Source organism: Diabrotica undecimpunctata, chromosome 7 (assembly GCF_040954645.1).
Source record: "Diabrotica undecimpunctata isolate CICGRU chromosome 7, icDiaUnde3, whole genome shotgun sequence".
NCBI lineage: Eukaryota > Metazoa > Arthropoda > Insecta > Coleoptera > Chrysomelidae > Diabrotica > Diabrotica undecimpunctata.
In genome coordinates, this window is record NC_092809.1 from 59,681,822 (window position 1) to 59,703,748 (window position 21,927).

Sequence of the window (21,927 nt, forward strand, 5' to 3'; positions counted from 1 at the left end):
CCGCCAGTGTGTGTAATACATATTTTTTTGTGTGAGAGTTGCAATTGTGTTGTTTGTTTCTAAGGTTTGTTAAAAAATATGTTACAATAATTATATATTATGTTACATATTTTTTTATCATAATTTAAAAGGAAATTTATATTACAATTCGATAATTACGTTACAAGTGACAACGATAGTGGCCGTAGGCCCGATCGTCTGGTGCCTAAACAGCAAGCATAAACACGACAATATAAATCGTTGTCCGGCAAGCTGCTTAACTTCAAACGCTTTTTGTACGGGGATCTTATGTGCGCTGGGTCGGCCACTTCCGATCGGGCCTATTAATGATATTTAAAACGCCTGAATGCGATTCGATGCTTTCTGTGGTAATATAATAACATAGTTGTTTTAACGGACGCTAATACATTGAGTGATTTAGTACATTTAAAAGTTATTTACATGCATTAACATAATTTTTGAATATATGTTTTTCAATTTTAAAGCTCTTAAAATTATTGGGTAGGCCCGGCCTATCCTGCCTACCCCCAAAAGCCGCCACTGGTTTCCTATAGATAAACAAATGCGTAAAATATGGGTCTTCAAGTATTTTCAGCGAGATAAATTTAATGTAGAAACCGCGAGAATATGATCAAAATATTTTACAGAAGCTGACTATTGTTTAAAAGAAAAACTATTGAGATTGCCTGACAAACAATGGAATATTGCTACTAATAGTATAATTAATTATGAAATTGTCACTGAAGAGATCATTTCCTCGCTAAACATTACTAGTGGTGATACAGAAATTAACCCTGAAGATTTAATTGACAGTCATCAAGATTTTATTAATTCAAATATAAAAGACCTGGAATGGGATGGATTGGAAAATTTAGCCGGTTTCGTTACATTTAAGTTACAAAAAAAAAAGAAATACTTGGATATATTCCGGACGCTAACGATAAATCGTTTACTTGGGTAAACCACGTTTCTGAGGGTGGTTTACTGAAACAAACACTGGAATTTGTAACTAAATGTAGTGAACTGGAACATATTTATAATGGCGGCACATTAAAAATAACAAAAAATTATTGAAAAAACTTAATAGAAGCTGCAAAATATGTAAATGTTAGCGAAGATGTAAAATTACTTTTTTTAAATGTGAAATATATTTTAAAATACGAATTCTAAATAAAAATATTAAGATAATTACAATATCCGCAAGAGAAAAATCACAAAGATTGTAAAATAAATGTCTAAATGATATTCATACAGTCCAAAGTATGACCCGCCTTTCCTTTATGGTTCAAATTCTTTACATTTTACCGGTCTTTTATATTTAATTTATGTTTTGTAGCAATATTTATTTTGTTTGTAATACACACAATCAAATCGTAGATTCATATATTTCTTTAATTAATTTTCAAACCACGGTTTCACAGAATTCTTAGTGCAAGATATGGCATCGAGGTATACTTACCGTTAACAGTTTAAGTTAAGAAGTTTCGAAGTTGTTCCAAAGAATATAGACGCTATAAGCGTCTATATTCTTTGGTTGTTCATTACAGTAATGGAACAACGTTGCCATATGATGTATCATTAAAATAAGATACACACAAGTTCCCTGGCTTTGTCTCGAGATGACGTCATGCGCAAAGTCGATTAAAATTAGAACGGCAAGTGAGCATATCTTGTTTGTTATAGTATGATGGTCGATACTCAAGTATCGGTCGATGCTTGAGATCCACCTTGAATCATATTTGTGTTCTATAGTTCATTGTACCTTGCTATAAACCGATCTTAAGTACGAACTCGAGCTTGAGTATGCAAAAATGACAGCTCATGCTCAAGCATCGGATCGACCTGCCTTGAGCGGGGATCCTAACCTAACTTTGTTTGTTTATGTTTATGAACATTTTTTTTCAATTCGCTTCCAATACCTATATATATTTTGAGACTATGGATATTGTTGTTCAACAGGATCAAGTCATGACCGAAAGAGGTCAAATTCCAGAATTATTAATAGGTGACAGTGAATATGCATGCAGACACTATCTGCTTAATCCAGTATTACAGCCAGATATTTATTGATAATTGGCCTAAACAAAAAATAGGTTATTTGACAGATATACTGGATTTGCTTGATATGCACTTCGCTTGTGCCGCTGGTTAATAATCAAACTCCGTGCGAAAACAAAACTGACTTTATTTTGAATTACACAATACATATAATATGAATGCTAATAAGTATTATGTCCGCTCGCGCTAAATGCTGTATCACCGATCTCGTCTCGTATTTGAGTGCTGAGTTCTTGGGGGTGTCTTAAGGGACTCGCCTTATCTTCACATATGGCATAATATATCTTCCTACGCTACTATGTTGCCGGGTTGTAAAAATGTATAAAATAAACTTGAATTGGATAGAGGCGTGAACATGGCCCCCGCCTTGGCAAACACTGCCAACAAAATCGTCTGCTAATGCTAAATGTTCAAATGTTTAAACTACACTTAGTCCGAAACGGGTAGCGGACACACCTTGGAAAAAGAACGAGTTATGATACCATTGTCTGTCTTTATCCTAAAAACTCTGGCTACACCATCACTGCCGCGTAAAAGTTCGATCACGCGACCTAACTTCTACCTTAATGGAGGTAAATTGTCCTCTTTTATGAGCACTAACGTGTTTTCCGCAACTTCACCGTTAGTAGTAGTCCATTTCGTGCGTTTTTGTAGTTCGGAGATGTATTCTTTGTTCCATCGTTCTTTGTTCGTTTCTTTGAGAAAGCTGCTGAATATGCTGGAATTTTGAGAGCCGATTAACTGGAACATGACGTAAATCTGGATCTGGATTGGTAATAAGTGGTCTTCCGATGAGAAAATGTGCAGGAGTTAATGGGGAGAGATCATTTGGATCACAGGATAAAGGATGAATCGGTCAGGAATTTATTATAGCTTCAATCTGCACAAGCAACGAATAAAATTCCTCGAACGTTAAGTGCGCGTTTCCCAAAACCCTATGCAAATGATGCTTAACTGTTCTTACTCCGCTTTCCCACATACCGCCAAAATGTGGAGAATAGGGAGGTATGAAGGACCACGAAATATTATTCTTTAGCAAGGATTCTCTTATCGCGGGAGTGTGCTGCTCTAAAAATTTTCTTAACAATTTTAACTCCGAACTAGCTGCTATAAAATTGGTTCCATTGTCGGAAACCATCTTTTGAGGCTTGCCTCTTCGCGCAATAAATCTTTTAAAGGCCAACAGAAATGATTCCTTAGACAGTTCTGTAACTAATTCTAAATGTATGGCCTTCGTACAAAAACAAATAAAAAGACACATGTAACTCTTTATTAGTTTACAACCTCGACCCTTTCTATCGCGAATTAAGAAAGGGCCCGCATAATCTACACCTGTTACAATAAACGGTGGGCCACCTGCGAGACGCTGGGCAGGTAGGTCACCCATTATTGGCTGAATGGACTTAGATTTTAATCTAAAACATTTTACACATTTGTGTACGGTACGTCGCGCTAAATTTCTTCCTGATAACGGCCAGAAAGTTTCTCTTATAGTTGCAAGTAAAAGCTGAGGACCAGCATGCATAAGATCCTTGTGAAAATGATTAAATATTAACGATGTAACTATATGATCTGCCGCTAAAATGATGGGATGTTTTTTGTCATACGTAAACTCGGAATGCTTTAAACGCCCGCCTACTCTCATGATGCCCTGATCATCAAGAAATGGAGATAAATTTATGAGTTTGCTGTTTTTATCTAAAGATCCCTCTTGGTTCAAATGCTTTATTTCATTAGAAAATGACTGTGATTGATACAGTTTTAGAATACGATTAAATGCAGAATGTATTTCATCCAAAGAAAGGGGTTCAGAAGTTCTTTCCTTATTTTTACACATGCGGATGAATCTGAACACATATGCAGCGGTTCCTTTTAAACGTAAAATATTAGAGAAGCGCTCAAATGAAAATACTTCCGTATTCTGTGTTTCATCAAGTTTATTCGTAAAAACCTTTATGTTTTTCCTCGTTTCGCTTGTTTCAGTGGGGACAACTTGTAAATTTGGCCATTTATCTGAATCTTGCATGATCCACTCCGGTCCATGCCACCATAAGTTGCACTCTATTATTTTATCTGGCACATGACGCCACTGCGCAAACGAAGTGGTTTCCTGGATCTCTGCTACGCGGTTACTAACAAACGTCTTCAATGCATTGGCTGCTGTTTTCAACCAACTAAGTACTATCGATGAATCTGTCCAGAGGTAACACGTATCGAATTGCGCATTTAATGAATTTTTGACCTTATTGGTCAAACGCGATAAAATTACTGCTCCACAGAGCTCTAAACGCGGCAAGGTAACTGGCTTTAAGGGCGCAACCTTGCTTTTTGCACATAATAAGAATGAATACGACCTGCCTAACGAATCGGTAGATTTAATGAATATGCAAGCACCGTATGCCTTTTCTGAGTAGTCGCAAAATCCATGAAGTTCTAGTTTGACCTTACTAGAACATATAACATGCCGAGGTATTTTTAAATTGTTTAAGATTCCTAATTTATTCCTAAACTGTAAATAATTATTTGCTAAATGCTCCGGTATGGGATCATCCCATGAAAGACGCTCGAGCCATAGTTGTTGTAACATAATTTTCGCTATGATGGTACACGCACTTAATAGACCCAAGGGATCAAAAATTTGAGCTATGTCCGATAATAAAGTTCGCTTTGTGATTATATGGCCTAGAGATGAACTTATGCTATAAAACAGAGTATCTGATTGCGGTGAGTACAATAATCCCAAAGTTTTCGCCTTCTCGTTTTCACCGAATTGAATAACGGAACCCGTAGTTGAATTATCCGGTATATCTCTTAATATTTCAGGATCATTTGAATAGAATTTACGCAATGTAAATCCTCCGCCTTTGAGGACCTCAAAAAGTTGTTTACATGCTTCGCGCGCTTTCTGTTTTGAATCAAAACCTGTCAAAAGGTCGTCCACATAAAAATCGGATTTAATAATGCTAGCAATGTTAGGATTTTTAGCTTCTTGCTCCTCTGCCAATGTCATTAGACATTTAATCGCTAAGTAAGAAGAGCATTTCATACCGTATGTAACTGTTTGTAACTGAAATATTTCAATCGGTTCTTCCGGATTATTTCGCCATAAGATACATTGTAAGGATTTCTGATCATCTGCAACCAATACCTGACGGTACATTTTTTCTATATCCGCACTAACTACATATAAGTGTGTTCTAAAACGCAATAAAATGGAGAGTAAATCATTTTGTAAGGTTGGTCCGGCCATTTGAATACTATTTAATGAAATGCCGTTTGTAGTTGGCGCACTACAATCGAACACAACGCGCAAACGTGTCGTCAAAGAATTTTCTTTTAATACTGGATGATGTGGCATAAAATAAAATGTAGTATTTATCCTAAAGTCTGTTGCCGCTTCCGTAATTCTGCATAAACCTTTCATATGTCCTAACTCTTTATATTCCTGGATGAATTCGCTATAAAGAGTTTTAAGATTGGCATCTTTATTCAATTTACGCTCGAGATTTAAAAATCTATTTTTTGCTTGACGAAATGAATCACCGAGTGAACTTATCGATTCCTTGAATGGCAATGATACTATGAATTTGCCTGTCGCGTCGCGTTTCACCGTATCTTCGAAATGTTTTTCGCATGCAATTTCTTCGCCCGAGAGTGCAGGTTTTCCATTGAAAACCTCTTCAAGTTCCCAGAACTTACTTAGCTGTTCTGTAACTTCGATTGTGTTTGTGAAATTACACTTAGTTATTCGCTTTTCTGATGCTTTGTTTTGGCTGATATACGGCCCTGCTATGATCCAGCCAAACATTGTTTCTTGCATGAATGGTTTATTTTTACCTAAACTAATTCTGTTTGCGCCCAGTATTTGCCAAAATAGATCACTTCCTATCAACAATTCGACCCTTTGTGGTTTATGAAAATAATTATCCGCTAATTTTAAATGTTTAGGTATCTGCAAATCGCTAATGTTTATTTCAGATGCCGGCACGCACCCCGTAATTTCTGGTATCACGAAACAATTTAAAGTTGTATGAAAAGTTATATCGCTACGCGACTGTATATTTATTTCGCATTTGAATCGAACGGGAGATGCAATATTATTTATGCCCATGACTGATATGTTCGCGCTTGTCGTTTTTAATCTAAGTTTATCGCATAAATTTTCGGTTATGAATGAGCTTTGTGAACCGCAATCTAACAAAGCTCGCACTATGTATGCCTTACCTTGGCCGTCAAAAATATTAACTAATACTGTGGACAGTATAGTTTGATCTGCAGCGCTAACTGCCGAAACTGACAAATTGGTAGTGTTTAAACTACTTTGTATATTATCTGCAGATCGTATATCGCTCGCGTTTTCTACCGGTTGATGAACTAAAGCTGCGTTCTGTTCGCTTGATCTATCTGGATGCAATAACGTATGGTGTTTTGACGCGCATTTCTTGGATGTTGATTGTCTACACCGCTTATAGAAATGTCCAGGTTTAAGACAATTCGTGCAAAGATTGACCTGTCTTACTTTATCAAACCTGTCCCTAGATGAAAGTTTTGAAAATTCGCCGCATTGATAAATGGTGTGTTCCCTTTTGCAAATAGGGCAACACTGTGTATTATCCGATTTATTTAAAGTTCCCTGTGATGAATATAGACCGCGAATGTTATGTGAATATTTCGTATTCCGTGAATATGCGCCCGCCTGAGAAATATTCCGTGTATTTTGTTTTTCAGCTTGATTTACCTCAAGAGATTCTAAGAGGTCCGCCCTTGATTTTAAAAACGTTTTAAAATCATCAAAACTAGGAATTTCATTATGTGTTTTGCTATTCTCCCATGCGCGTAAAGTCGATGTATCGAACTTACAAGAAATAATATGAATAAAGGAGTATGTCCCACGAATCAGTAGGTAGCCCTAGCTGCTTTAACGCGTATAAATGCTTCGAAAAAATGTCAACTAATTGCCGCAATCTATTAGATGACTCTTTATGTATTGGCTCTATATTAAATAAGGCATTAATATGATTGGAAATTAATAATCTCTTATTATCGTACCTTTCAGTAATTAATTTCCACGCAACTGCATAGTTTTCGGCGGTAAACTCTAATGTTCGTATGACCTGCGCCGCACCGCCCTGTAATGAACTTCGTAAATAATGAAAACGCCTTATATTGTCTAAGTACTCATTTCTGTTGAACTAAAGATTCAAAAAGATCTGCAAAATCTAACCAATTATTATAATTACCATCAAATTTTGGTAACTCGATAGGTTTAAGCTCAATACAATGCCCTGTATATGAATTCTTAGAGCGTTCACTTGCTTTATCGCTTTCTAGACAAGCTACTTGTTGATTATCGCGAATGATTTTTCGCGCTACCGCTAATTGTGAATAATATTTGTTATAGAATTCTTCGCGCTCCGTATATTCATCCTCTAATAATTCAAATTGAACCGTATTTTCTATTTGCCCCTGAACCTCATCGAATTCGCCCTGTAAATGTTCTATATTATTTACCATTTCAATAGCCTGTAATACTTCTAAATCTGACATCGTTTCACCCTTAGTTATTTTATCATTTAACGCTAATATAAATTTCGAAAATATTGTGAGTTTGCATTTAAAACCGCCCCTTTTTCGATTTAAATTCTCCATAATTTTATAATGAATTAAACAGTAAACAGAAACAGATTATAAATCGCTTGATATTCGACCCTAACGTTCTCAGAATTATCACATGTGCAGAATAAAGGTACAAAGACTGATAAATAAAAGGAAATGTGAAATGGATATGCTCACCAAAATATTTGTATGTTTATTCTAACCGCTAGCCTCCTGGCGCCAAGAATCTTAGCCTCAACTCGTATAATAGGTCTTCACAGATTTTAAACCCACAGTTGTCCAATTATGTAACTGTCTTAAGAATAGCGTTCGACAGTCTATAACGCGCTCGGGCCACTATGAATGCACTATCTCGCCCGCTAATTTGATGACACAAATATGAGTTCGGAATTCGGTGAATTTACACTGTTTCAACACAAAAATTTGATGATTTGACTCGAATGGACCATGGATTTGCTTGATATGCACTTCGCTTGTGCCGCTGGTTAATAATCAAACTCCGTGCGAAAACAAAACTGACTTTATTTTGAATTACACAATACATATAATATGAATGCTAATAAGTATTATGTCCGCTCGCGCTAAATGCTGTATCACCGATCTCGTCTCGTATTTGAGTGCTGAGTTCTTGGGGGTGTCTTAAGGGACTCGTCTTATCTTCACATATGGCATAATATATCTTCCTACGCTACTATGTTGCCGGGTTGTAAAAATGTATAAAATAAACTTGAATTGGATAGAGGCGTGAACATATACCTTTTTAGGTAATGATCAAAAAATAGATATAAAAGTGCATATGTAAGAAATGTTGTCAAAAGGCTATTTGGAACCTGGAAAATATGATTTCTCTGTCTTCGATGAGGTCTACAAACCAAATGAAATACATCTCTTGCAATAATAAGTGCTACAGCAGTACTCTACAATATATGTTTAAGGAAAATAATGATAGTGACAATGATTTTCTAGAAAATCTGCTGTGCCAGTAAATAGACATGTTAATGATGTGGACCAAGGTTTAAATTTTAGGAGACATTTTATTCAACAATGTTTTGCATGAGAATGAGAATAAATTATTGAATACTTATATTATGTTAAATATATTCTTTTTTATTTTATTTGTCAGACTGTATTTTTTTATATTTTAATTTAAAATAAATGAGGGTTATACTATAGTCAGACAACTGAAGCAAGTATATTTTTACTGAGTTCAAGGTTTTTCCCTTATTTTAAATAAGTGTTTATTTCTTTCATAAACCCTTTCCTTATCAAATATAAAATTAATTACACATTTAAAATATTAATACTCTTTATTTATAAACCTTCACGATAAGTAAAGCAAATAAATACCTAATTGCAATAAGCATTATAATTTGAAAATAATAATTTATAAAAATTATTATAAAACTAAAAAATGGAATAATCTGTTGAATATATAATTAAAATTAAAGTACTTTTCTTTTCAATTCATTTTTTGTAAATGTTTTTCTTAAACATAAGTAATATTTAACATTTTATCTATTATCTAAAACCCAGCGGTTTACAGAGAAAGTAACAATGGAAAAGTGGTCCATGGACAAGGGTGGCAAATTAGTTTTAACGTTTATTTATGTATGAAATGGGAAAAAGATTTGGGATATTGCACAACTCCTTTACCCCTAATAGAGCGAGTAGCTCAAGCAACTGGTATCTCAGAAAGTACAGTGAAGAGGATAATTAAGGAAGGTAAAAACAAACCAGCAACTTCACAATTTGTATCACCCAGAATAAGTATTTGCAAGCCCAGCCGCAAGTCATCAGTCAATCGATTTGAAGAACACGTCATAAGAAATACTATTTACACGTTTGCTACTATCCACAAAAGAAGACTTACCATGAAAGCTGTTTAAGAATCTGTTATAAACGAAAGAATTGTAATTGGTAAACTATCTTCTTTCAGAAAAATTGTAAAGAAATTAGGATTTAGGTGGAGAAAAGTGGAAGACAATAGGAAAATTTTAATCGAAAAACTGACATACAGTCTGTCCCAAACCCTTCTTTCAGTGCGTCACTAATTTTGACGTCATATAGGATTTTAAGAATGTCGAGAATTATTGCATGACATTTTAGTTAAATTTGACAGTTGTAGGATCGTAACCTCTCTTTTTCTAATTGAAAATAATTTAATAATTTTAATATTAGTCTTTGTTCTTTCTCGATATATTTCGGTATATTTAAAATATTTTTATGACAATAAATACAAAATTTTCACTGTAAAATCTCTCATAATACTAACCTGGAATGACAATTATCATTTTATCAGTTGACATTGTGAAAGTACTGTCACGATCGAGACAATCTGCGTCAAATTATATTTATGCTCATCGTTGATTGGATATCTATTTAGCGTATTCTAAACTCCAACCAATTATACATCCGTAAGTAGAATTAGCTTTACAATAAATCATTTTCTAAGGTCTATGTATAATAATCAGACTCACGTTTTTTTCTGTCACTTCTGGCTTAATGTGTTAGAGAGAATTCGATCAACTATGACGCAGTGAAAGAAGGGTTTGGGATGAACTATAAGAGCCAAACGAACAGAATTCCTAAGAAAACTCAAAAAGTACAAATCTGAAAGTAAGATATTTATTTATTTACATTATAACTAATTTTAAAGTAATTCACAATATTTTTGTATATAGAAATATTGTATATAGTGATGAAGTGATTATATACATAGTTCCCACACAGTTCCAAAAGGTTGGGACGATGGACGAAACAAGTGCATAAAATCTTCCGTATCTAAAGGGCAACGACTGATCATCTTACATTGTGGTGGTAAAAATGGATTTGTCGAAAATGCTGATCTCATTTTCAAAACCAGACAAAAAACTGGTGATTATCGTGATGACATGAATCACCAAAATTATATGAAGTGGTTAAAAGACAAACTGCTTCCCAATTTACCTTCCAATTCAGTTTTAGTAATGGACAACGCCTCATATCATAATGTGACTCTTGAAAAATGTCCTACGTCGGCTTCGAAAAAAGACATCATGAAAAAATGGTTGACAGAAAGAAACATATTTTTCGATGAAAGCGAAACAAAACCGGAGCTCTACAGTAAGGTACTCCTTGCTAAACCTAAAAATCCAGTATATTATGTAGACCAATTATTTGCACAGCACGGCCATTCGGTTTTACGTTTACCATCATATTATCCGGAACTTAACCCAATTGAAAATATATGGACCAAAAGATTGCAAAAGACTAACACCTGGACTTCGGTGTCTTTAAAGATCTCCTCCACCATACTTTTGCACGTCGGACTCTAGTACGTGCTCTCTCAATTGAAGTAAGGCTTCCCATACATATCGGTAGGTAGGCTGATCACGGGCAGTGTCTTTTGTTACCAGTTAGAAAAGGTAACGTGATGCATCTTGGAGTTTCAAGACTTTCCACAAGGAATCTACGTTCCTGTATTTGGCTGTATACCATATATTAAAAAATTTATTAAAATCCTTTGTAAAAGGTATATATTTAAAAACCCAAACGGGCTGTGTTAGACAGAACGTTTTCGGAATACATCATTCCATCATCGGTGTCTAGGAGTACATGAATGTAGCCACTAAATATATGGGTAAAAACCCGTTAACAAATAATTAGTTACATTTGTTCGACATTATACTCAGTTGCTTCCATAAAGTCCTCGTAGACACACCGTCTCAGGACTTGCAACTTTAACGTGGAGTCATATGTCGCCATGTTACCTAATCCAACGGTAACTTTAACATCATAAGTATTTATAAGATATAATGTCGAACAAATGTAACTAATTATTTGTTAACGGGTTTTTACCCATATATTTAGTGGCTACATTCATGTACTCCTAGACACCGATGATGGAATGATGTATTCCGAAAACGTTCTGTCTAACACAGCCCGTTTGGGTTTTTAAATATATACCTTTTACAAAGGATTTTAATAAATTTTTCAAGACTTTCTCGGGAGCTGGCACTTGGCATTGAAGTTCTGCAACTCGACCGAACTTCCTTCGAAAGACGGATGCTAACCCTGGTGCGTCTTTGATACTGGCCGGGGTGGTAAGGGCCAGTGAGTAGTCATCGGGAAGCGCGAGTAGATCTTGCTTTTCTTCAGTGGTAACTCCATAGGCCGCCATGAATTCCTCAAACTTGAGGTCAGACACATCTTGGACTTGGTTTACTTCTACTTCTTCATCTACGTCGTGGTTACCTTCGAAAGACGCCAGCAGGATATGGTGTACTATCATCGGCTTTCCCCTCGGAATCTTGCTTATACGGTAGATGACTTCGTTGATCTTCTCCATAATGAGATATGGACCTTTCCAAACCTGCTGCAACTTGGGAGAACAACCTTTTCGCTTTTTGGGATTATAAAGCCAGACTTTGTCGTTCTTCTTAAAGCACCCCTTTTCGGCTTGCGTATCGTACCGTTTCTTCATTCGGTCGCTAGCGATCTGAAGGTGGGAACGGACCAACTCGTGTACATCGTCCATTCTTCGTAATTCAATCACATAATCTTCACCTGCTACATCTTCTCCAGGTCGAGACCCAAACTCTAGATCACAAGGTAGTCGCATCTTGCGTCCGAATAGCACTCTGGCTGGCGTTTGGCCTATTGATTCGTTAACAGCAGATCTGTAGGCCATTGTGAAGAACGGAAGATATTGGTCCCAGTCTCGATGATGATCAAACACCATCTTTGTCAAATATTTGCCACCTGTCCTATTCATCCGTTCTACCATACCATCCGATTGCGGATAATATGCTGTAGTTCTTGTTTTCTTCATGCCTAGTCTATCACATATTCCTTGGAATAGATCGCTTTCGAAGTTCCTTCCTTGGTAACTGTGGATCTCCAAATCGGCTGATATATTCTTGGATCAACTTATCTGCAACGGTGGCGGCCTTCTGGTCTGGATGTGCGTAAATCTCGATCCACTTAGTGAAGTAATCCATTACTACCAACATGTACTAGCCTCCATTTTTTACTTTCTGGAAATGGCCCAGCGATGTCCAAAGCTATTCTTTCAAACGGGCTTCCAACATTATATTGTCTCATAGGAGCTCTCCTTTTTCGATAAGGCCCGTTACTCGTAGCACAAATAGTACATTTCTTACACCAGTCTTTTACGTCGTCGGAACTGTTCATCCAATAAAACCGTTCCCAAATTCGCTGAATGGTTTTCTTTAGACCAAAATGCCCTCCTGATGGACTGTCGTATAACTGACGAAGTACTTCGGCTATTCTGCTCTTTGGGATCACCAACTGTCTTCTCTTCTCTGAACCGTCATCATTTTCCAGTACTCGTTTGAGCAAGCCATCTTCCAGGATAAATGAGTCCCACTGTGCCCAATACGTCTTAACTACTGAGCATAGGTTTGATATTTGTTGCCAAGGTGGTCGAGGGTTTTCCTCTTTCCATTTTCGAATTATTTGTATAACTGGATCTCTCTCTTGTTCTCCCCTTATCTTAGCAGGCTTCCAGTCTCGTTGACCGTCGTTGTTTTTAGCGCTGCTGCTTCCTTGGATTCCGTTTTGTTGCAGTGGGAACACTCTGCTACTCATGGCCTTCTGGAAAGAGAATCAGCGTTTCTGTGGCTAACTCCGGCCCGGTGCTCAATCTTGAAATCATATTCTTGGAGTCGTTGGATCCATCTGGCTATCTGACCCTCTGGATTCTTAAACTGGGCAGCTTTAAGTCGATTAAAAACGTTTTTTAAATTCTTCAGATGATCTTCAAATGTCTCCCCCAAGACGATTATGTCATCTAGATAAACCAGGCATGTTTTACAAGATGACCCTCTCAACAATTTGTTTTACATAATATTGCTGTTTGTTTTGTTCTTTTTCTTAGATATGATGTGATGATTTCTCTATTCGTAATGTGAAAAATTCTTATTTTTAAAAATTATACAAAATGAATTTCAAGATCTGACTTCTTTATTCTCGCTTGACACACACAGAGATGATACAGAAAAATTATTAGTTACTATTGGCAACCTTGACCTTTCCCCTTTTTAATAATTATACAGCCACTATCTTGAACATGCCCCCCAACTTGAAAGGATCGCTTTCAATTTAACAGGTAAGCAAGTAAATGAGGAAATGCATTACATGCAATAAAAAATAAACAAATACATCTTCAATAATTATTATAAACTTTTAAGTTTAAAAATCAACCAAATGTTCTTTAACTAAGACGCATTAACAGTTCTAGAACTTAAGGCGTGATTGCACCTTCACTTTGATCACTAGGAACCGGAAGTGGACAAATGTTTGTAACAGCTCGCTTTATAAGTCCTTTTGAAGTTCTTATGGTAACCACTCGTGTAACTCCATCAGCGCCGGGATGCAAAACTTCTACGCGCCCAAGACACCAGTTTAAAGGAGGTAAATTTCTTTCTTTGATGAGGACGAGTGTGTCAGTCTGAATTTTAGATTGGTTGACTTTCCATTTCTTCCGTTCTTGCAATTCGGAGATGTATTCCAGAGACCAACGTTTCCAAAAATGATGGCGAAGTTACTGCAACTGCTGGAATCTAGACAAACTGGTAATGGATGAGTTTGATAGATTTATTTCTGGAACGGAATCCATGGCTCTTCCAATGAGGAAGTGAGCTGGTGTCAAAGGCAAAAGATCAGAAGGGTTAGAAGACAAGGCACTCAAAGGACGAGAATTTAATACTCCTTGAATCTGAGTTAGTAATGTAACAAATCTTTCATAATCTAATTTCGTATCTGTCATAACTCGTTTGAGGTTAGCCTTCACCGATTTGACTCCAGCCTCCCAGAGACCGCCAAAATGAGGAGAATGAGCCGGTATGAACTTCCAATTTATATCAGATTTAGCACACATATCGGGGAATTTATTGCCATTGGTTTTCAAAAATTTACCCAATTCAAACAAAGAATTGTTGGCACCCACAAATGTGGTTCCGTTATCACTCATCATCTGACATGGTTTGCCCCTTCTAACTATAAATCGTTTTATTGCCGTCATAAAGGCTTCGGTGGAAAGATCCGTTACCACCTCTAAATGAATGGCCTTTGTCGATAGGAAAACAAATAAACTAATATAACCTTTATATGAAGAAGCACCCCTATGACGACTAGTTCTGAGGGCAAATGGACCAGCATAATCAACTCCTGTAACAGCAAATGGAAATGGGGGGTGACTCTTGATTGGGGAAGATCTCCCATGATGGGATTAACTTGATCGGGATTGAAGCGAAAGCAACGCAAGCATTCGCGAACCGTTCTCCTAGCCAATGATTTTCCATGTAAAGGCCAATATTTCTCACGCACGTGATCTAGGAGATGTTGAGGTCCTGCATGGCACAGCTTGAAATGCTCTTGACGGAAAAACAGAATAGTAAACTTATGATTAGATTGAATTAGAATAGGATGTTTCTTTTGATAAGAAAAGTTTGAATTACTTAATCTACCACCGACCCTGAGTAATCCTTCTGGATCTAAAAAGGGATTAAGTGATAAGATTCTGCTTTTAGAAGAAACTGCATTACCTCTTCTTAAGCACTGAATCTCAGATGGGAAACCTTCAGCTTGTACCAACTTAACTAGAGTAAGAGTAGAATTGTTAATCTCCTGCGTGGTTAAATGCCCCAAAACACGAGTGGCCTTGTTCTTTCGTTGAGAATTGTAGTAGAAACGCAAAGAGTAAGCCACTGACCTAACCAAGGTTGAAAAACTCGAATATTTTTCAAAATCAAATAATGGAGTAGACGAAACTGTCATAAATTGGTTGCTAATAGTTTTAAACTCTGAAAGTTTTTCTTTATCAAAAGATACTTGAACTGGCCAAGTTTCAGGAGAATCTAGCAAGAATGATGGGCCGTGCCACCAAAATGAACAAGAGCTTAGAACCTGAGGTTCAATTCCTCGAGAGAGTAAATCAGCAGGGTTACAATCCGTAGGTACATGTCTCCAATTTTCGGGATCTGTGTTGGACAGAATTTCTGAAACACGATTACCAACGAAAGTTTTTAGTACATGTGACGAAGTTTTCATCTCCAGCCCAAGGTAATGGTTGAGTCAGACCACAGAAAAATCTTATTGAACTGAATATTCAAAGAAGTAATAACCATTTTAGAAAGACGTGATAAGATCAAAGTTCCGCTAAGTTCCAGGCGAGGTACGCTCAGCTTCTTTACAGGTGCTACTTTGCTTTTAGCACAAAGTAAATTTATAAAAATGTTACCCTGTTTATCAACACTGAGAATATATATGGCTGCGCCATAAGCAACTTCGCTTGCGTCACAGAATCCGTGAATTTCAATAAGAACAGAATTAGGGAGAACTACATTTCTTTGAATTTGCAATTTATTCAACTCATGCAACTGATCTCTGAAAGATAACCACTCAGACTGAATATGCAATGGCACTCCTTCATCCCAGTCCAACTTCTCTAACAAAAGGAGTTGCATAAGGATTTTGACTTTAATGATTGATGGACTTAAGAGACCTAAAGGGTCGAATATTTGAGCAATACCAGAAAGTATTGATCTTTTAGTGATAATTTTGGGAGTAACATTTGAATCAATAGAATAGGACAATGAATCTAAACTAGGGCACCATTGTAACCCAAGTGTCTTTGTGTTTTCATTGGCACCAAAAAGGAAGGGAGTGTCTAATGAAATAGATTCCTGGGTGGATTTAAGAAATGAAGAATTGTTTGACATCCACTTTCTAAGTGGGAAGCAACCTTTTGAAAGAATTTCAGAGACTTGTTTACAATTAAGGATTAAGTCCTCTAACGAATCAGAACCAGTTAATAAGTCGTCAACATAGAAGTCTTCAGCTATGATTTTAGAAGCTTGAGGGAATGTATCAGAATGCTCTAATGATAGCTGATAGAGACATCTAGTGGCTAGATAACTACTTGACGTAGAGCCATAAGTAACTGTATTTAATTCATATGAATGAAGAGGATCTTTCGGATGATTTCTCCATAAGATTCTTTGGAGACACCGTTGAGTATCATCAATAAGAATTTGGCGGTACATTTTGGCAATGTCCGCAGATGCAACAAATGGATACCTTCTAAATCTCAACAGGATAGATATCAAATCATTCTGCATGACGGGACCTACCATCTGAAGATCGTTGAGCGAATGACCAGATGATGACGGACAGGAACCATCGAACACTACTCTGAGTTTTGTAGTGAGACTGTCCTGCTTCATCACCCCGTGATGAGGAAAGTAATAACTATGTACTGGCAGAGTACAATCAGTAACTCTTGACATGTGGCCTAAAGACAAGTATTCCTCCATAAATGCAACATACTGCTCCTTCATGATAGGATCATTAAGAAGCCTTTTTTCTAAGCTATAGAACCTTCTTTGAGCTATTGATCTGGATTCTCCCAAAGAGTCAACCTGTGACTTAAAACGAATGGACACAATGAACCGACCATCCAAATTTCTCCTAAAGGTTGATTTGAAGTGCTCCTCGCACAATAACTCTTCTGGAGACTGAAGTTTAGTACCTGAGCACTCCTCAATCTCCCAAAACCTAGAAAGGCCGTCAGTTTCGATATTGTGTGATAATCCACATATGGTAGATTGCTGACTATTCACCCTGGTATTTATTAAAGGACCAGAAATGATCCACCCTAATCTAGTTTTCTGGAGTATGGGTTTTTCAGGACCTAACTTGACCTGATCCACACATAGCAGGTCCCAAAAAATACTAGCACTGATCAGAATATTTACTTCCGAAGGAGTATGAAAATTTGGGTCTGATAAACGAATATTTGCAGGTATGGGCAACGAAGATGCATCAATTTGACAAACTGGAAGTTGTTCACATATTTGTGGAATGATTAAACACTCTAGGGGGAAAGAATATATAGATTGTAAAGAGTTAATAACAATATTGCATTTGTGATTTATTTTAGAAGAAACATGAGCGATACCCACTACAGAAATGTTAACCTGCTCCCTTGAAATACCCAGCAAATCAACTAAACTTGATGTGATAAAATTAGATTGAGCTCCACTATCTAAAAGAGCTCTACAATTATGAGCAACCCCTAAATGGTCACGAACTTGGACAACAACCGTTGATAGAAGGATTTGTTGATTTTGAGAAGTATTAGAAAGTGTCTGAGGGCTACTCTGAGAAGCAACTACTTGATCATTAAACTGAGACAATGGAAATTTAGTGGATTTTCAATAAATTCATGGAGAAGAGTATGATGTTTCTGGTTACATTTCTTACATTCGCCATATTTGCACATAGCTTGTTGATGTCCAGAATGCAGACAATTCAAGCATAATTTAAATCTACATACTTTATTGATACGGGCAGGAATGTCTAATGAATGAAATTGACTACAGTGAACCAGTTTGTGTTGCTGGTTGCATAAAGGACAAGAAAGAAAAGAAGATTTTGTCCTTACAAGAGCCTTGGTACTGTTGTGTCTGAATTTGACATGATTATTGACAGAAGTCCCTTGAATATTGGGTTTATTTAGATTATATCTTTCTAGAGTATCTGCCTTCGTTTTTAGGAAATATATGAGGTCCGAAACTTGACTGACTTTACCATTGTTGGCCTTCTCCCATTCTTTCACAGATTCAGAATCTAATTTTTCCAAAAGAATATATTTGAGAAGGGCATCCCAATGTTCGACTGGTTGTTCTAATGCCTCCAAAGCTCTAAGATTGCTACAAAATTTATCAATTAAATTTCTAATTGAAAATGAACCTTCTTTATTGATTGCCTTTAAATTGAAGATGGCTTTAATATGGTTATGCAACAACAATTCCTTGTTAGAATATCTCTCAACAAAAAGATTCCATGTAACAGTAAAATTAGAAGCAGAGAGAGGTATAGAAGCAATGACTCTCTCAGCAGAACCTGTTATGCATGCTGTTAAATAATGTAATTTTTGTATTTCAGATATACTATTATTTTTTATAGCTAACGAATCATAAATCATGAAAATCTAACCATTCTTCTATGTTGCCACTGAATTTTGGCAATTCAATAGAAGGAAGTTTTATATTGGAGGTTGTATATGTATGATTGGATGCAAAATGTTCACTAGTAGGACTAGATGTACTGGAGGCACTAGCTGAGGTTGTTGTCAACAGTTGTTTTGCCTTAATTATAACTGAATAAAATGATGTTTCGAATGTTTCTCTGTAATTTATTTCTTCCTCAGTTATTGCGTCCAGTAAACTTTCTATTTTTAATTGGGTTTCTTGATATTGAGTATGAATACTATTCGCGTTTTCGATGCGCAATTCAATTTCAGCGCGAGTTGGCTCATTCATCTCACCTTGGGTTGGGTCCCTATCAATGAATTTAATAAATGAGGTTAATCGCGCTTTAAGAGATGCTCTTATCTTTTTTAACGTAGGCAAATCCCCCATTTTAATTCAAATTTAAATGTTTTAACTATTATGTGTCAAAGTAAACTAACAATGAACAATAAATTTCAAGATTGAAGAAGTATAAGTTAGGAAATTGAAATGAAAGGGGTAGATAAGTAAGGAACAAAAGCTCACTTCCCTGATTTTTGATGATTCGATGTCCCGTCCAGTGAAATCGTCAGTATGTGTTCAATCGGATTGTATACTTGACTTGAAGCCTGGGGCAAAGGAGCACTCGATGTATTTCTGCGACTGTCTCGTTCAACGTTGTCGGCAAACGTGGATCTTGTAGGTTGTATGGCGTGGAATAGCACAAATATCCGAAGCTCTAAGGACCAATGTTTGTTTTGTTCTTTTTCTTAGATATGATGTGATGATTTCTCTATTCGTAATGTGAAAAACTCTTATTTTTAAAAATTATACAAAAATGAAATTCAAGATCTGACTTCTTTATTTTTGCTTGACACACAGAGATGATACAAAATTATTAGTTACTATTGGCAACCTTGACATTTCCCCTTTTTAATAATTATACAGCCACTATCTTGAACAATTGCTCTTGCAGAAGGAGATGAACGGGAGGAAGAACCTTTTGCAGAAGCAGAAAACATTGTAGATAAAATTCCTGTAAGAGGCAATGCAGAAAATGTTGTTAGAAGACATTTAATATAACATATTTTTAATTAAAAACAATCTTGTAATTTGTTAACAACACTGATTTGAATAAATTTTGTAAAATATATTTATTAAATATTTAAAAAATTGCAATGGCTTTTTGTTTGTTACACCATCAGTTTGTTTATTTTCTATAATAAATTTATATTTAATTGCTAGATTTAAAATTATATCTTTCTCTAAACTAGAGAAGTGGCTTCCTTTATTTTCCATCTTCAGTACACACACACAATTGCAAGAAAACAATGTTATAAATTGTTCAATTTAATTGGCATAACCTTACAAAACTTTCTTTGTTGACGTTGACAATCTTTTTGACAGATCATACTCCGATTCGAATGAAATGTTTAGTAACATTAATAATTAATTATACTATAGCATTCGAGCCGCTTGTATGCGTCGTATAAAGATTGTAACGATGAGTCCAAGCCATCACCGTTAAACCAGCGTGCGCGCGAACCAACCCATGAAGTAGGAATGTATCGACAGTAGAAAGGGCAAAACTAATTACCAAGCTCCGCTATATAAACCGCAACATTTCCTCATAGAGACAGAATCGACAGGTGTTGACTGAAGGTTCTCTTCTTCCCTACCCCGGCTTGTCCACGTGTTGAGTTCACAAGTTATTCCGTCCCATACCGCCGTTACCCGAAGAGCGTGTTGAGCTCTTCACTACCCGTACTCTGAAGCAGTCGTGTTGAGACTGTCGAGGAGTGTCCTATTAACCCGAATCACTTAAGGGACGTGTTGAGTTCCTTTCCTTTCTTTGTACCTATCGTCCGCTGTTATTAAATCGATACAACGTTCCCGTAAAATTTCAAATACACACTCGCTTGCCGATAAGACTAATTTCATATGACAAGGTCAAACTTAATTTGAATAAATAGGCCAGGTACTGAGAAGACTAAACCAAATTGTAAATATGTACATAAGATTTTTGTCAATTTAATTTAAGGAAGACAATAAAGTTTTATTTTTATTTTGAACTCTGTCTCTGACTGTCTAAAAGCTACCCGGATAGTGACTCCCACGAGAGGACATCACAAATGGCCCCCGAGCAGAAAAATACGTTTTAAACAATAATACCGACCGAATTCCGAATTTTATTTTCATGAGACAGTACTACATTTCAAATTTTAATCAAATACAGGGTGATTCACAGTTCAAAAATGACAGACGCTCCGGAAACGTCGAAGGTTAGTTGGGTGTACCTATTAAAGAAAGACGAACTTATAGCCGAATTAACAAACAGAGAACAGCCGACGGAAGGGAATTTTAGCGAGCTAAGAGCGAGATTAGTTGCGATCATCAAGGCACCAACTCAAAAAGGCCAAAACCCAGAGGAAATAGAAGAAAACCAGATGGAAGACAGACAAAGAAAGATGGAAATAGTACGCAAATGGGGGTTACACTTTGACGGTTCAAGAGACCCAATAGAATTCATAGAACGGTTGAAAGAACTCCAGACAGCTTACGGCCTACAAGACACCCACGTTTTACAAGCTCTACCAGAAACATTAAACGGGAAAGCATTACTATGGTACAGAAACAATAATAAATATTGGAACGAATTAAAAGACTTCGAACAAGATTTCCGCAATTTCTTCGTTTCCTCCGTTCTCACGCAATCTCTGGAAGCTCAAATCCGGAACCGACTCCAACGAAACAACGAAGGTGTAAAAGACTACATCATTGATATTCAAACAATGATCAGAAGACATGGTGAATTCAACCACCAAGAAGAACTAAACAGGATATACACCAATATGAACCCGAAATACAAGTTGTATATAAAGAGGCAAGACGTATCGTCAACACAGGACATCATCAGACTAGCGGAAGAATATGATATGGTCCAAAAAGAAATATATAACAGAAACAATACAAGGTGTGACTGGACACAGGCAAATAGTCGTAATAACAAAATACAGAATTTCGACAGACAGACTTGTTGTTGGAGATGCGGCCGCAGAGGCCACAATAGAAGAAACTGCAGAGCTATCGCTGTACTCTTCTGCAGCCATTGCGGAACCCGAGGAACAACTTCCAATAACTGCCAATGTAGAAGCCGACCGGAAAACTCCAACAGGACTGGACAAGAAGGAGGCAACCCAGTCAGCATTTAGAGTCCTCCCTAACAACCTCCAGCTAC

General features: G+C 36.5%; 1 protein-coding gene across 1 annotated transcript in view; it reads left to right on the forward strand.

Moving 5' to 3' along the window:
- The window catches only part of LOC140445395 (uncharacterized), a 114,935-nt gene extending 101,403 nt beyond the window's left edge, over positions 1 to 13,532 (forward strand). Inside the window, exon 4 of the mRNA XM_072537391.1 lies at positions 13,428 to 13,532. Within this exon, the coding sequence (XP_072393492.1) occupies positions 13,428 to 13,469 (42 nt within the window). The 3' untranslated portion in view covers positions 13,470 to 13,532. The remainder of the gene's footprint in view (positions 1 to 13,427) is intronic.
- The last annotated feature ends 8,395 nt before the right edge of the window (positions 13,533 to 21,927 follow it).